Genomic DNA, 15,904 nt, shown 5'->3' on the forward strand with positions numbered 1-15,904 from the left:
TAAACGATTCGACGATCTACTTAATTGTTTCCTTCTTTGCTTAACATCAGACCCGTCTAGACACGCATGTTATCATTTTTTAACAGGAGAAATTCAAGCGTAAAATAGAACCAATAGCTCTACTTCATATGATTTGTGCACTCAGGTCTGGAAATCATTCGTGTTTTCTTCATGAAATAGCATTAAACTACATATTCAGGGTTTGCATCTTTGGTTTTAAAGTATAAAGACCGTCTCCAGTCACCCAGTTTCTCTGGTATTTCCAGCACTGTGTGTGCACCCTATTTCACATTTTTGAAACCATATCTTATTATCACCGTGCAGTTTATTTTACACAGACATTTTACTGGCTATGTTAAGTTTCTTTACCGCTGTGTTTTCTCACTAGGATTTTGCATTAACAATTAGGCTTCTAATGTTCTTCCCCTATACACATGAGTTTATGAAGGGCAATCATACCTACCTATATGTCTCCTAGCAACCCATACAGAAACGAAAGAAAAAACAATGTGAGTTCACACTAGTACGCCATGTGAACTATGCTTAGGGCATCCGTTCATGTGACAGAACTGTGTTTTTTTATGTAAAATCAATCATGAGTAAACGGAAACATTGAAGCTAGTCATGCATTTTCTTCTTAAAGTTGTTATAGGCATCTCTTTAGTTTTTTACTCCATTTATTTTTGTTCACCATCTAAAAAACGAACACTTGTAAAAACAACCGAAGACTAGACGATGGTGTCGCATAATTAACACCATTGTGTTATGTTTCTAACATTTCTATGTTGGGATAGTTTAAATGTGACAGTAACTGGATATTCAAAAGTAAATGCAGAAGTTCAATTCAATTCTTTTTCATTTATATAGCGATGTGGATTGTGTCATAAATTAGTACATTCGGCTAATAGATGTACATTTTGCACACGCCTATAGTTTTTCGAAAATAGATATCTGCGCATTACACATTTCACAGAAAAGACACGTGGTTGTATTGTGGTAAATGTACGATCTCGTTTAACTTCGGAACAGTCAGTATTGGAGCAACGCGTACAGTCCGTACTATATATTCGAGCAATTACTGTATGCGTGACGCAACACAATTACGCGCAACTATTAATGCGTCTTTCACGTATTTCTCGCAGAGTAAGGAAGTCTTGAAATATTCGGTAGATCTTCGTTTCTCCAGTTTCCACATTATCTGTATTGAGCTCGTTCGCGTCTGTGTGGTGGATGCGCACGCGTTATGAGTCTCCAGAAATGAACTTTGATAAGACGCATCTCATTTCATCAATACTGTTTCGACATCACTTTCGAGAGGAATGTTAAGGACCTATTAGTGCATGTTTGTGTTAAGTCTTGCAGTTTGGCTCAGCGCTGTTTCACATGGAGACTGTCACATGAGGTCTGATGTCATTCGGGACGAGCGCACAGACAGCCGCTCCGGTAAGGTGGCAGTCATCAATTGAGTAGGATCGAGCCAGTGAAACCAGCGCACTGCGCACTTGCACCATTTGTTGTTGTTTTAAAACCTTTGGATTTCAATCTCAAATTGGCAGCTCGCAACTGATAATAAGGTAAGACTATTTTATTTCTCTGTTGGCCAACTGTGCAAAGAAAACCCGTGGGCATCAGCATACAGTATGCGTTCCACAAGAATACAAAATAGACTTTTAAAGCATGTTTGTGTATATATATATATATATTTCTTTATTCGTCTCATCGTGGCCTTTTATGAATCAATGCGTTATGTACAGTAGTAACTTTTCCAGTAAATCAGACACACGGTAAGCTTTCATTCTTACACAGGAGATGGACAGCAACGTGGCCCAAATTTTCAAGGAGGACAAATGCCCCTCTGCTCTCCCCGAAAAGTGTTTACCCAACTTCACGTGGCAGTCTGCCGTCTCGGACATATATAACTATTCAGTGAATGAGACCTGGGGAAGCGAGCAGGAAACGATGTCCCCCATCATTCCCATCATCACTGCTGTGTACTCTGTGGTGTTTGTTGTAGGACTAGTGGGAAACTGCCTTGTGATGTATGTCATCATCAGGTAAGGAAGACACGTCATTGTGCCACGATGTATCGCTTTGTAATAAAGATTAGATATATGTGTCTTTTAAATAAGTGGTGATAGGCTTCGGTTTGGACAGCGTTTAATACTCCTGATGGGATGGTTAATGGTTTGTTTGATAGAGCGCATGTTTTATGGGGAGTGTAAGGTATGGTTAAGGGTTCAAGAATAAATCAGCAGGTGCACTTTGTCGTCACCTTGTGGAGTGCAAATGAAAGCGCATTACGGTCAAATTACCTCAAAGTGACAAACTAAAAACAAAATTTCACCCTGTTTAACTCATCCTAACTGAATATGTTTTTCTTCTTGAAGAATAATGTAGTCGGAGTTATATTACCACGTATCATTTTACTTCCAAGCAGTAGAATGGGAGTGTATGGGTGTTGATTTTTTGAAGCTCCAAAAAGTCTCTCCATCGATCAAAGATCTGTTCAACATGGCTCTGTGCTCTTAACAAAGGTCTTATGAAGCAATCGATGCGCTTGTTTAGGATAAATATCCATATTGACAGCACTATTGAAGTTGGTGTCTAGCTTCCGTCATATCTTGTTTAGCGTGAACAAGCGGCTTGTTTTTCCGGCAGATGACGCAGGCGTGTAAGTACTGGCGATGAACGCTGCAATTTTCGATTTTTTCCAATAGGATACGTCTACTCTAGCGGGAGCTTTCGTGGCCGTCATTTGCCAGAAAAACAAGCCTCTGGTTCATGCGAATTCGAGAGATGGGAGAAGCTAGACGTCAACAAGCGCATCGATTCAGAAGACCTTTGTTAAGACCATGGAGCCGTGTCGAGCCGTTCTTTGATCGATGAACATTCTGCTTGGAAAAAGATGTGTGGTATTATAACTCCGGCTGCATTATTCTTCAAGAAGAAACCCATATTCAGCCAGGATGCCTTTAGGATGAGTAACAAATGGGGAAATTGTGATTTGGTGGTGAAATATCCATTTAAATGACTTAGACCTACAGAACACTTTATTTATTCTTGTTAAATATTGTATTCTTCTGTGTCAGACTGTTAAAGGTAATATTTCTGGTACGGTGGGCTGGTCATAGCTTGAGAATCTAAACAACAAATAATTTCTTCTGATGCTTGCTCTGCCTTTCGGCAGATACACTAAAATGAAAACTGCCACCAACATCTATATCTTCAACCTGGCCGTGGCTGATGCTCTGGTGACCACCACCATGCCCTTTCAGAGCACAGATTACCTGCTCAACTCGTGGCCATTTGGAGAGGTGGTGTGCAAGGTTTTCATCTCCATCGATTATTATAACATGTTCACCAGCATCTTCACCTTGACCATGATGAGTGTTGACCGGTACGTGGCAGTCTGCCACCCTGTGAAAGCCTTGGATTTCCGCACACCAACGAAAGCCAAGATCATCAACATCCTCATCTGGGTTTTGTCCTCTGCTGCCGGTATTCCTGCAATGGTTCTTGGGAGCACTCAGACCAACAATGGTAATATATGTTCTAATAAAACATTATCTGAATATTAATATAAAGTCACTAGATGTGTTTGATGTTTCCACCAACAGTGGTTACACATCATTACCCTGCACTCACATCCTATTAATAATTAACAGTTGTTTGTCTTTTCCACAGGCACTACTGAGTGTGCTTTACAGTTTCCAGACCCATATATCTACTGGGATACGTTAATGAAGATCTGCGTCTTTATCTTTGCCTTCGTGGCTCCTCTCATCATCATCATCGTGTGTTACACCCTTATGGTCCTGCGTCTCAAAAGCGTACGTCTGTTCTCGGGCTCACGGGAGAAGGACCGCAACCTGAGACGCATCACCCGCCTGGTGCTGGTTGTGGTTGCTGTGTTTGTAATCTGCTGGACACCCATACACATCTTCATTCTGGTCAAAGCCCTTGCAACCGGAGTGCCCGAGACCACCGCCGTCATGGCCGCATACTTCTTCTGTGTGGCATTGGGCTACACCAACAGCAGCCTCAACCCCATCCTGTACGCGTTTCTGGATGAGAACTTTAAACGGTGCTTTAGGGACTTTTGCTGCCCAGGCCGGAGAGCAGGGGACGGGCACATGGTCAGCCGGGTTAGAAGCACGCTCCGTGAGCACACATGCCCTGCGGAGGGAAAAGGGGAAGGAGGCCAGGGAAGACCTGTATGACTAGCCGTGGAGATGTCCTCCTTTCATGGTTGGGAAGACTCAAATGATCTGGGACTGACACAGATAACCACTGGAATCTGAGGAAGAACCCTTTAGACAACTTCAGACAAAGGGTGTTAGTATAACCATTGCCAGAGTAAAACAGAAGGCTGCATCCGTTCTAAATCATACACATCTTACAGACGTCTTCTAGAGGTCTATATGACATCTGACAGCAGACGTCTCAGAGATGTAGTGCAGATGTACAAAAAAAATATTTTTTGTCTTGTTCTAACTGTTTGTTTTTTTAATGTCCGGTCATTGACCAAAGATGGTGTAGTATGATGAAAGTCCTGGTCCCCTTATAACTTCTAGTTCACCTCTCATCACTGGCCCAAATAATGATATTCATATTTTTTTATCAATTTAAAATGATAGTCTACCCAAAAATATTAAAAGAAAACTAATTTATTCACCTTCATGTCGTTAAAAACCTGCACATAACTCTTTCTTCTGTGGAACACAAAAGCAGATATTTTGAGAAATGCCTCAGTGATTTTGTGTCTATAAAGTAGAAGTCAGTGATGTTTGGTTACCAGCGTTCTTCAAAACAACTGCTTTTGTGTCCTGCAGAAGAAAGTATTGGGAAAGATGTCGAAGACATGAGAGTGAGTAAATGCTTTTTTATATTTAGGTCCCTTTTAAATATATTTTGCATTAGTACACAAAGTGTAGCCTAAAAGCAACAAACAAACAAAAAACAAAGTTTGAATGCATGTGTCTATAAAAAGTCACAAAAGCCTTTATTTTGGATTTTGGGACGGTCCTAGTTTGTATAAACGAACTATGTAAAATCAATAAAGTGTATCATATTTATAACATATTGTTTATTTTATATAATTTTATTTTCATTTTATTTATATTAAAATGTCATGCAAACAGTTTCCTTAAGGCTACATCAAACTGCCTATAAGAAAAATATTCCATTGCATGCCCGGTTAATCCAACAACTCCGCTTTAAATGTGGGAGTTTGAATTAGCACTTAAAGAGTTACTATGTTAAATGTTAATGTACAAATGTTAATATTGTACTAAAGTGTAAACAAGATATATACCTATAATAACATACCTATTATTTATGAAAAAAATACAATCACGTTTTGTGTTTTTGGGCATAGGGCTTCAAAACAACTGACGGAAGGACTGAAGTTACTTAGTCAGGTTGTTCATAATACATTGTTGTTTGTATAGATATAGAAAAAAAGGTAATTCTCTGCATGTTTAACAATGATCTTTGAGTGGAATAATGTTAATGTAGATACAATATGTGACTGCAGTGATGAAACAGAGCTATTTATATCTCAAGCAAAACACTTAATACAAAATGTAAATATGCCGTGTGCTGTACGCATACTTCTTGTATTAATGATATTGATGTAAAAGTTGACTGTCTGTGAGTATTTCTCACGCGTATGGTGTGTTTTTACAAACCAAAAAAACACTGTAAAGAACTCCTGATGAAGGACATCCTCAGATGACTTTTAGGGGTGTTTGTGTTCTGTGGGTGGGTGTTACTGGATGGAAAACAAACTTTTATCGTCGTTCACGCAGTAAGGTATGACATCATCAGTAGGCTACTCTATTGCCATAGCAGTATTAATTGCAAAAGTGTTGAGTATGTTACGCCCTTTGTGCCTTTTGGTTTTAATGGTTAATATGAATATCATTACTGCTTACTCCATTTGATAGTAGATGCTTTCTTACATAGGACATTGAAATGCAGAAAAAGATGCTTTTGTTGGTTGATTTTACCGTAACGATTTGCTTGTATTATGACAGATGATTTAAGAAAAATTGCCATTCAACTTATTAATACGTACATTTTTAAACGCCTAAAAATGATTGAAATGAGCTTTGCTATGACATAAGCACAGTACCTTGCTTGTATAATATTACATGTATTTGAAATATATTGTCAATAAATAAAACCGTTAAATGAAGCCAGTGTTGAGACTAGTCATGCCTTGTTGAAAGCGCTGGACCTACATTAATTGACAATCGTCAATTATCCAACATGGTGTCAAAAAAATCATAGAAGACAAGAAAAGCATATCCATGTGACAAAGGCTGTATTGCCATGGCAACTCATTGTGCATCTTATAGCTAAATTCACACAGCAAGACGAATTATTTTTCTCACATCTTTGATGTGTGCCATGGAGTGTAATAAGGAAATGACACCGCAGAGACGATAACACTACGATAGGCTTTTGAAATCAACATACACTGATTTTCACAAATTACTTGATTCACCGTTTCAATAAAAATAATTTATGTTAAAAAACGCAATGAATAACAACGAACTTTCTCTCCAACCTTCTCCGATTGAACATTAAGACTTTTCAGACACAGCTCTTTCAACACAGAATGCAGTTCTTGGTAAGTTTGATGGTGTTGACACGGTAGACCTTAATGGATAAAGATAGTGCTTAAGGCCACTCTGTGTGGTCGCGAAACATCTGTTTCTCCGCCATAAGACATGTGCTTTTTGCATTATTCTATTGAATGAATGTCCTGTGAGGTGCAGTGTGGGTTCAGCAGTTTAGTGAGCCCATTAAAATGACAGTACTTGCACTCTTCAGTAAATTTGAAAGACAAGATGACATCTGCCATCTTTCAAGCCTGTACTTTGGAATTTAAGAAATTTATAATAAGATTACGAGGAAGGTCCGGCCACACCAACACAGCGAGAACGACACAAGAAATATATATAAAAATTGTGTTTTATTATTTCTATAAGTTAACTTTGAAATGACAATATTAAAATGACATCTCCTCAAAGACCCAGGGAAACAATAAAATCAGGGTTTGTCCAATGTTCTGTCCCAGGGTGAACAATACCCAAATCCAGTCCCGTCTGGATTTAGTTCAGTGTTTCCTCTGTCAGCAGGACTTTGAGTAGATAACGTGTTGTTGCGCTGCTTCCTTGCACTTCACGTGGGTCCATCAACAATACTGCCGTATCTGCTGCTCCACCGCTGACCACCGGACCTGGCACCTTCACAAAAATAAGCAATAACTAGAACGGGTCTTCAGCTCAATACTAAAAACAAACACACACATCAGTGTGGAAGAAAAGGACCACTTCCCTTTAGTCGGAGGTTTTGTGAGCGTTGACACTGTGAGATCTGTGAGTCAGCTCCACCAAAGCACAGGGGTTCCAGTCAGCCACAACGCTGAGGGAGAATAAAATTATCAAGTCAGTCCACAGCAGCACATCCGTCCATCCAGAGCGTTTTTCTCCTACTGGTAAGAGATCTTGCCTCCTATTTATTTGGAATGGTCTGATCAGCTGGCCAATGAATTAGTTGATTTGATCAGGGTTTACAATAAACCAATCCACCACAAACCAAAGAAAAACACAGCAACTAATATAAAATCAGAGGAAAATCGCCACATATATTAATCAGCAAAAGTTACCCATCAATCACACTGCTCCACTTGTTGTATATTACATGACATACCCAGTACACATTCTAGTTGGAAATGGAAAATGTATTTTATTTTGTGAAAGGAGAGCGTGACCGTGATTTCATTACTCGGTGCGATACTCCTCTAGTATTATCTGGACTAACTGGTTTATGAGCCAATCCAGGAGATAAATTAATTGTTTTTATGTGTGTCCCTTTTATGTGTGTTTTTTTCTTTTTTTCTTACTTTGTCTCTTTGTAATATGGACCATTATTTACGTTTCTGAAATAAATAAATAATGATAATAATAGTAAAAAAATAAAAAAAATAAAAGGCATCATATTTTAACAACATCTTATTTTTTTTAAAACGATTATACACAGATGTAGTCATAGAAAAAATAGAAATATAATAAATTGAATACACTACGTTTAAGAAAATACACATATCTTTAAAATGGTTAGTCAACTTCTGTGGGAATCAGCGCTTACGGCAGTGACTTTTATTATGTTTCTTATTCTCTGCGCAACCGGAACAAGCCCGTTGTGATACTCTGCATTTACATATCTTTACAAATCACACAAAAGCATTAGTCCCGTTAAAAATGAATCGGCTTTTCGGTCGTAGCAAGCAGACGCCAACTCCTAACCTGTCAGACTGCATAGGCAATGTAAGTACTTTTGGCTCTCAAAGATCGTTGTTTCATCCTGATGTCAAACAAGCATGTGGATGCTGTGTGATGGCCCGTTATAGGTGGATGGGAGGATCGAGTCTCTCGATAAAAAAATCGCACGAATCGACGCGGAGCTGGTGAAGTACAAAGACCAGATGAAAAAGATGAGGGATGGACCATCAAAAGTGAGCATCAGAGACACAAGTTGATACAATCTCAACATTGCACCTGTCACTCTAGCCATAAACAATTCTGTAAGCGCGAGATACTGTAATCTCTTTACAGAATACAGTGAAACAGAAGGCGATGAGAGTGCTGAAACAAAAGAGAATGTGAGTTTTTGCCCTTACTAATATGCATATTCTATTCATAACACATGAATAAAGGACTGTTTATACTGAATCAGTTTATAACTATGTTATGTAGGTATGAGGGCCAAAGAGACCAGCTCACCCAACAATCGTTTAATATGGAACAAGCCAACTATACAATCCAGTCTTTAAGAGACACCAAAACAACAGTAAAGACTTGCAGCATCATAATTTCCATTTATTTTCTTTCCAACTGCCCTATTTATATGAAATATTTTATAGGTGGAAGCCATGAAGATCGGAGCAAAAGAAATGAAGAAAGCGTATAAACAAGTGAAGATGGACCAAATTGAAGTGTGTAAATGAATTATTTGAATACCGGCTGCTGTGATAGAAATGTTCGATGGCAAAAACAAAATGTATCATTAATGTTTTGACCGATAGGACCTGCAGGATCAGCTGGAAGATATGATGGAAGAGTCCAATGAGGTCCAGGAAGCACTCAGTCGCAGCTATGGCACACCAGAAATCGATGAGGATGAACTGGAAGCAGGTAGTCGCGTGGATATGTGTGTATGCGTGCATGTGTCTGTGTGTGTTTGGAGCTTAAGCATTTGTGTTTTATTGTGTTTCAGAGTTGGATGCTCTTGGAGATGAGCTCTTGCTGGATGATGACAGCTCTTATCTTGATGAAGCTTCGTCAGCACCGTCCATTCCTGAAGGAGTACCCAGTGACTCCAAAACCAATAAGGTACAGCCTGCATTGTTAAACATCCAAAATATATATGAATATGCAAATCAGTAACCTTTTAAAAGTTGTGTTTGTGACATTTATCATTGGATTTATTTATAAATGTGTTATTTGTGCGCATTTCTTAGGATGGAGTTCTGGTTGATGAGTTTGGCCTACCACAGATCCCTGCGACTTAAAGAATATGCACTGAACCTGTTGCTGTTCTGAGATCAGTGTTTGAGTGTGACAGTGGAAGTTTCCCCTCAAACCTGTCTTTGATAATATATGGTGCTAAAGGTGCTTTGTTGTATTTATTGGCAAGTCTCCACATGACATCGTAATTTATGCTAAATATTAATTATTATTTATTCCATTAGATGTGGCCTGCAGCTGCATTCGCTACCCACCTGATAACAAGAAATGTAATTTTCGGGATTGGCTGCAGAAATCATTAAATTAATTGCAGACGTTAAAAGGTTGATAGTCAACAACTGGCGCTGGTATGCCAGGGTAGAATTTGACCAACCCAGCAGGCACTTACCCAGTTAAAGTGCTACATATGAGTCTCAGTATGTTAAATATAGAAATACCTTTTTATTTGCAATTACTGTACATATTTAAGTATTTGCTTTATTTACCTATAGCCAAATTACAAATTGGTCAACAAGACAGATTGTGTTTTTCTTTTCTGGTTGATCTAGATGTTGAAAGAATTATCCTGGATATTGTTCAGGTACAGTATTCCACTTCCACTAAGCAGGTCAGTCTAACAGAGGCAAATGCAGTTTACAAATTTAACATGATCTTGGTTCTGTTGATAATATATTTTATTAATGAATACAATATAAAAATCTGTTATACAAAATGTTTATTTCGAATGTAATATTAATGGAAAATGTATCACAACAGTTGCTTTCAGGACATTTAATAAATTGTTGTATTTGAAAATACTGGATTAAGACATTTCTTCGCAATGACACAAAAAGTGAAAAATAAATTATAGAAAAGCAAAGAATTAAAGTACAATGAGATTTGAAATAAACACAAAAATAATGGAACACGCAATGGATTTTAACCATTTTTGTTTATGAATTAAACATTTTACATACAACATAAAGTTGGCAACATAATCAAAAGAAACTAGGATGTAGAACCACTGTTTGGAGATGCAATTCCAAAGAGTCTGGTGTTTCTTTTAAGAAAGTTTTTAGTATGAATTTTGTGGATCTACAATGGTAATGTTAATATGTTAAAACAAAATGTAGTAATAAAACTAAGAAATACTTTAAAGAGGTGTTTTACAAAGTACTGAATTGACCCTTAAACATGTTTTGATATTATTTAACTCACAGGGATCAAACATTTTAAATTCTATCATTATTTACAAATTCATATTTGGAAGAATGTCAGTAGCCAAACGGATGTCATCCCCGGTTAAATCCCACAATATTCCTTTTCCCCACTATGGCAGTAAATGGGGAATGAGATGTGATGACAGAATTTTCATTTTGGGTGAACTTTCCCTTTCATATTCCTGTGAATTTTGTGGACAGGAAAAGAAAAATGTATCTACTCAAGAATAATTAGAAATTTGGGACATTTTGTAGAAATTCGTATACACAGTGTATATATATATATATATATCGAGATTTGTATATATATTTATTGTAAAAGGTAAGCACCATATTCATAAACCAATTGCGCACTTCCTAAACCAGATTCCTCACATTTCATGAATGATTTAAAATTATACTTGGAAGTGAGAAACCACAAAAATAACATGTAGCGCTCATAACTTATGTTACTCTTTTTTTGTATATGGCAACAAATGTATGAATAGCCTTTAGCCTCGTGGAACTGAATAAAAAAGTGACATTTAAAAAAATGAAGATCGATCATAAGTGAAGCGGCAACGGGAAAAGCGTGATGCGCAGAAACGCGTCACTTCCGGTTGCGAAGCGACAGCTAACAGCGTGCAGATATGTCGGACAACACATTGACAGTGACAGTTGCTTATGGTAAATATTATTTACCACATTTCAAAATCACAACAGTGATATATATGCGTTGGATATGTGTCCTTTTTCGAGACTAGCTTTATACGTTTCGGTAGATTCAAAATGAAGCTAACGTTAGCTAAGTTACATGAACTGAACATCATCTTAAACCAGCGATGTATATTGTAACGTTACCATATTCCTAATGCATCGTTCTCTCAATATTGTTATGGAGTAATAAGGCTGGTATCTCGCATGTCCTCTCATTTTGAGTAATAATCTGCACATATTTTGATCATGATGACTGTTCTTGTCTCAGGCACGACCAAACACAGCATCACTTTAACAGCACAAGATGGACACGAACCATCATTAAAGAATTTGTCCGACGCTCTGACAGAGGCCACGGGAGTACCAACACCATCCCAGAAAATTATATTTAAAGGTGCTTCTGGCTTTGTTTATGATGTATGTGTGTCACAGTTAGCATAACATTGCTGTATTGTATCACTAGTTGTTAGAATGTCTGTATTCATTGAAATATTGAAATTGATGTACTATTGATCATGTTTATCTTCATGCCTCTGACTGAAGGAAAATCATTGAAAGAGATGGAGGAATCTTTGTCCAGCTTTGGAGTAAAACAGGGCTGTAAACTAATGATGATCGGAAAGAGGGTAATAATGTGTTTTGTGCATTATCTACGTGCATGGTTCATGAATGGTGGTGAAGAAGCTGTATTATACAAGTCCGAATTGTATCAAACTATTTGAATGCTGCTTTGTTTTTATAGAACAGTCCTGAGGAGGAAGCAGAGCTTAAAAAGATTAAAGACATCGAAAAATCCGTGGAACAAACAGCTAAAAAGCTTGAGAAAGTGGATGGTGAACTTACAGGACTAAAGAATGTACGTCTGACATGTTTAAAGGGGTCATATGGTGCGAATACGTGTTTTTCTGTGTCTGTGGTGTATTGCCCATGCATGTTTTAGACACATAAAATAGCAAAAAGATGCATTCTATCTAAAAGCGAATGCTCATCCGGCCTGCCTGAGACGCCTCGTGTAACCACACCCCCACAAATCCAAGTCAGTTCGTGGTATGATTTGACTAAGACCGCCCAAATGTAAACGCAAGCGTACCTGTCAGTACAATTACTTTGGAACCTGATGTTCCAAATATGGTAAGAGGCGTTACATTTCCGTTAAACACTTGCAGTATTTGACCAATCACCACGCATTGGTTAACTGGCCAATCATAGCACATGCATGTTTTAGAGAGGCGGGGCAAGGAGGAGATACAAACAGTGTTTTGAACCTTAAACCATGTATACACATTGCATTTCGTCTAAAACAAACGATAATATTAGTTTCGGCCGTGTCATATGACCCCTTTAAAATCTGTTAATTTCTTGAACACAGTGCATTGTATACAGGGTTAGACTTTATGTACAGTTCATAATCAAAATGATCTTTTTAGGGTTTTCTTGCAAAAGAGTTGCAAGTCGAGGCTCTTAACAAACTGGACCACAGGGTGAAAGTTGCTTCTGAGCAGTTCATGAAGATCCTAGAGGAAATAGATGCTCTGGTAATTTGTGTTTCTTGTTACTGTTTAAACATGACATATTTATGGCATTGAAACATTTCATTGTTAATTGCTGTTTGTTTACTTTGAATGAACTCCAACATTACTTTCAGGGCCTGCCTGAAAGCTTTAGCGATTGCAAGATGAAGAAAAAAGGACTTGTGAAATCTGTTCAAGTAGGATTTTTATTATTTAAGGGTTTTATGTAGTATTCAAAAACATGTAAAACTGAATTCATTTTTCCCTTCTTATGCACAGGGGTTCTTAGCTCAGTGTGACAAAATTGAAGCTGGAATATCTGATCACTTGGCCAAGATTCAGACCAAAAATTTAGCCTTAGCAGAGTGAACCTAAAAAAACCTGAAGACTGACATCAGTAGTTACTGGAGCTGCTCTGTGAGCAACCGGAGGAAAAACCTCATCCAGAACTTTGGCACTCCAACAGTTAACCAACAACACACCCTGTGACCTACACATGCCTGCTATAAAAGGAAGAACAAGGCAATTTATAAAATGTAAAAAAAAATGTTCATGTTATGTTGGAATTTCTTATGGCTGTGCCAGGTTATTTGATGAATCAACTGCTTGGGCCATCCTGAATCATCAACCTCTTAGTTTTGTGATGTACCCCATGAGTTTTATAAATGTTTAAGCCATAGTGTTTTTCAATTGGAAAAGAAATGATGGTGCTGTAAAATGTCCTTAAAAAGGATCTAACCTAATTAAATTATATAATTTGTCTTGAGGTGTTAGCATTTATTTGGCTTTTCACGCTGTACATGAATCAGCGTTGTTAACACATACAATATGTATAAATACATGCAATTAAGAGTTTTGTATTTATAAAGTCAAAGGGTAGTTTGATAGTTCCTTACCAAAAATAAATCTCAGGGTGCCTCGTGGTTGTCTCCTAAGATGTTTTTGAAGGCAATTAAACATTTGAAGACAGTTTTCCATCTGGTGTCATTCCAGCAACGTAACCATTCGTCTCCCATGGTGGTTTGCTTTACATTCTGTACAACTGAGCTGAAATCAATCTTTGTAAGTTAACTTTTTCTTTTAAAATATACGAGGAAAGACCCACTGCCTTGTTTTTCCATCCATTAGCTCACATTCTGTAATAAAAATGGGAGGACTTGCATACATTATTTCAAATCGTTTATTAATTATAAAATGTGAATTCACCTAAAACTCCAATGGCTATACAATAACGTCATATATTCAGAATTTATTTTTCAACATTTACTTACCACAACAGCATTGTTTTATTTTGAGGTTTATCACATATTACTAATCTTCGTGTGTGTTATAATTATGTACAAGTCTACTTAGACTGTGTAAGAGAAGGTCCATAAGCAATGTCAAATTATATCACCTTGCTCTAGCCCATGTGGGAAAAGGAGACCAAACACATAATATTACAGTGTAGTTTCCATTAGTGTCAGTAGTGCCCAGCCCTGTCCTAATCATCTTTGTCTCTAGCCCCGTGCTTCAGGATACGTGTGAATTCCACATAGTTGAAGTTTCCCTTCTTGTCAATAGGGGCCTCTCTGAACAGCTCATCTACTTCATCATCTGTGAACCTGTCTCCCATTGTGGTTAAGAGATCCCTAAGGTAGTCCTCCTGAATGGAACCTACGACCAAATATTTAGCGGGTCACCAACATTATACTGATTGTGATGACAGACTATTCGCTAAGTGCTACTTTATTACAGTAGTTGATGTTTCCCATTTCGTAAAGCTTACCTGTGCCCTCCTCGTCGAAACAAGCGAAGGCATTTTTAATAACATCCTCAGGATCCGTTCCATTAAGTTTCTCTCCAAACATTGTGAGAAACATTGTGAAATTGATGGGACCCGGTGCTTCGTTCATCATCGCTTCGAGGTAATCTTCCGTAGGGTTCTTACCTGCCAAAATAAACCAGCATGTCATTCGATCAAAATCGGTTTTTATCTTACTAGGACTGGCAGATAGAAGGGTTTCCTTGACCAACTTTACTGTGTCTTTACCTAATGAGGCCAACATATCATGCAGATCCTCCTTATCAATGAAGCCATCCCGATTCTGATCAATCATGTTGAAAGCTTCTTTGAATTCTTGGATCTGTGACTGGTCAAACATGGCAAACACATTTGAGGTGGCCCGCTGGGGGCGCTTTTTGGTGGTCTTTCCCTTAGCCCTTTTGCTTGACATTTTGACACTTCTGTGCTGTTACAACTGAAATAAAACATTTTAAGATAACAAGTAAGCAACAGCACACACGTATTGTGTAAAGATGACATGAAGACAAGAGGTATTAGTAAACACACACACACACAGACACACATACATAGATACACATATACAACAACAAAACACATTCTGCCTTCATTAAACAAGACTATTTCTTTATAATGTCTTTATTGAGCACTCATGCTAACAACTGACACTATTTTAAACACGCGCATTAAAACAGCTGACTATCTATAGGACTTTTTCTGATTGTTTTGCTAACTGCGGTGACATTAGCTGAACAGCAGACTAGCTAACGTTAGCTAGTCAACTGAACGCCACAAATAGTTATGATTATTTAGATACATTTCATATTCGTTTGGACACATTCAGTTATGATGTCTTTGATGAGCACAAATAAAACACGAAGGAAGTTAACGTCACTAATAATGCGCCCGTTAGCAGACGAGCTCCCTTATTTGTAATCACATCAATAATGTGTCGTTCGCGAATGAATGAAAACTATTAAGGCGGACAGAACCACTATGAAAATATCGGGATCGCGATGACATGCATGAAAGAAATGACACTTAACGTTACCTATACCCTGCGGTAACAAAAAGCCGGGACACCTCAGAGAACGCCTGCCACGCTAGTCACTGGAGCTCGGATCACCCCTGTGAAGTTGACCGCAATGGGAAAGTCCCTTAGACATATCATTACAT

At 37.9% G+C, this 15,904-nt stretch overlaps 4 protein-coding genes across 5 annotated transcripts; 3 read left to right on the top strand and 1 right to left on the bottom strand.

The window, feature by feature from the left end:
• Positions 1-1,809: 1,809 nt before the first annotated feature.
• oprk1 (opioid receptor, kappa 1) lies at positions 1,810-4,220 on the top strand (the record flags this gene model as incomplete). The annotated part of the gene is made up of 3 exons (XM_079453690.1): positions 1,810-2,054; positions 3,188-3,540; positions 3,685-4,220. 3 exons carry the CDS (start codon positions 1,810-1,812, stop codon positions 4,218-4,220), a joined length of 1,134 nt encoding a protein of 377 aa, XP_079309816.1.
• Positions 4,221-8,202: 3,982 nt separating this feature from the next.
• chmp5a (charged multivesicular body protein 5a) lies at positions 8,203-10,330 on the top strand. Its single transcript, XM_079451482.1, has 8 exons — positions 8,203-8,339; positions 8,423-8,527; positions 8,628-8,674; positions 8,769-8,862; positions 8,936-9,007; positions 9,098-9,206; positions 9,289-9,404; positions 9,533-10,330. Exons 1-8 carry the CDS (start codon positions 8,274-8,276, stop codon positions 9,581-9,583), a joined length of 660 nt encoding a protein of 219 aa, XP_079307608.1. The 5' UTR covers positions 8,203-8,273; the 3' UTR covers positions 9,584-10,330.
• Positions 10,331-11,311: 981 nt separating this feature from the next.
• On the top strand, positions 11,312-13,707 carry bag1 (BCL2 associated athanogene 1). The gene is made up of 7 exons (XM_079453226.1): positions 11,312-11,404; positions 11,703-11,828; positions 11,978-12,060; positions 12,177-12,290; positions 12,862-12,969; positions 13,080-13,142; positions 13,225-13,707. Exons 1-7 carry the CDS (start codon positions 11,368-11,370, stop codon positions 13,312-13,314), a joined length of 621 nt encoding a protein of 206 aa, XP_079309352.1. The 5' UTR covers positions 11,312-11,367; the 3' UTR covers positions 13,315-13,707.
• Positions 13,708-14,099: 392 nt separating this feature from the next.
• myl12.2 (myosin, light chain 12-2) lies at positions 14,100-15,878 on the bottom strand. Of its 2 annotated transcripts, none has more exons than XM_079453227.1 (4): positions 15,780-15,878; positions 14,978-15,185; positions 14,714-14,875; positions 14,100-14,601 (listed from the first exon to the last, which is right to left on the bottom strand). In XM_079453227.1, the coding sequence occupies exons 2-4, from the start codon at positions 15,159-15,161 to the stop codon at positions 14,429-14,431; spliced, it is 519 nt and encodes a 172-aa protein (XP_079309353.1). In that variant the 5' UTR covers positions 15,162-15,185; positions 15,780-15,878; the 3' UTR covers positions 14,100-14,428. The 2 variants fall into 2 exon arrangements, with proteins under 2 accessions (XP_079309353.1, XP_079309354.1); XM_079453228.1 differs by having other exon boundaries at positions 14,109-14,601; positions 15,786-15,872.
• Between the last annotated feature and the right edge of the window lie 26 nt (positions 15,879-15,904).

Source organism: Barbatula barbatula (genome assembly GCF_947034865.1).
Source record: "Barbatula barbatula genome assembly, chromosome: 3".
Lineage (NCBI taxonomy): Eukaryota > Metazoa > Chordata > Actinopteri > Cypriniformes > Nemacheilidae > Barbatula > Barbatula barbatula.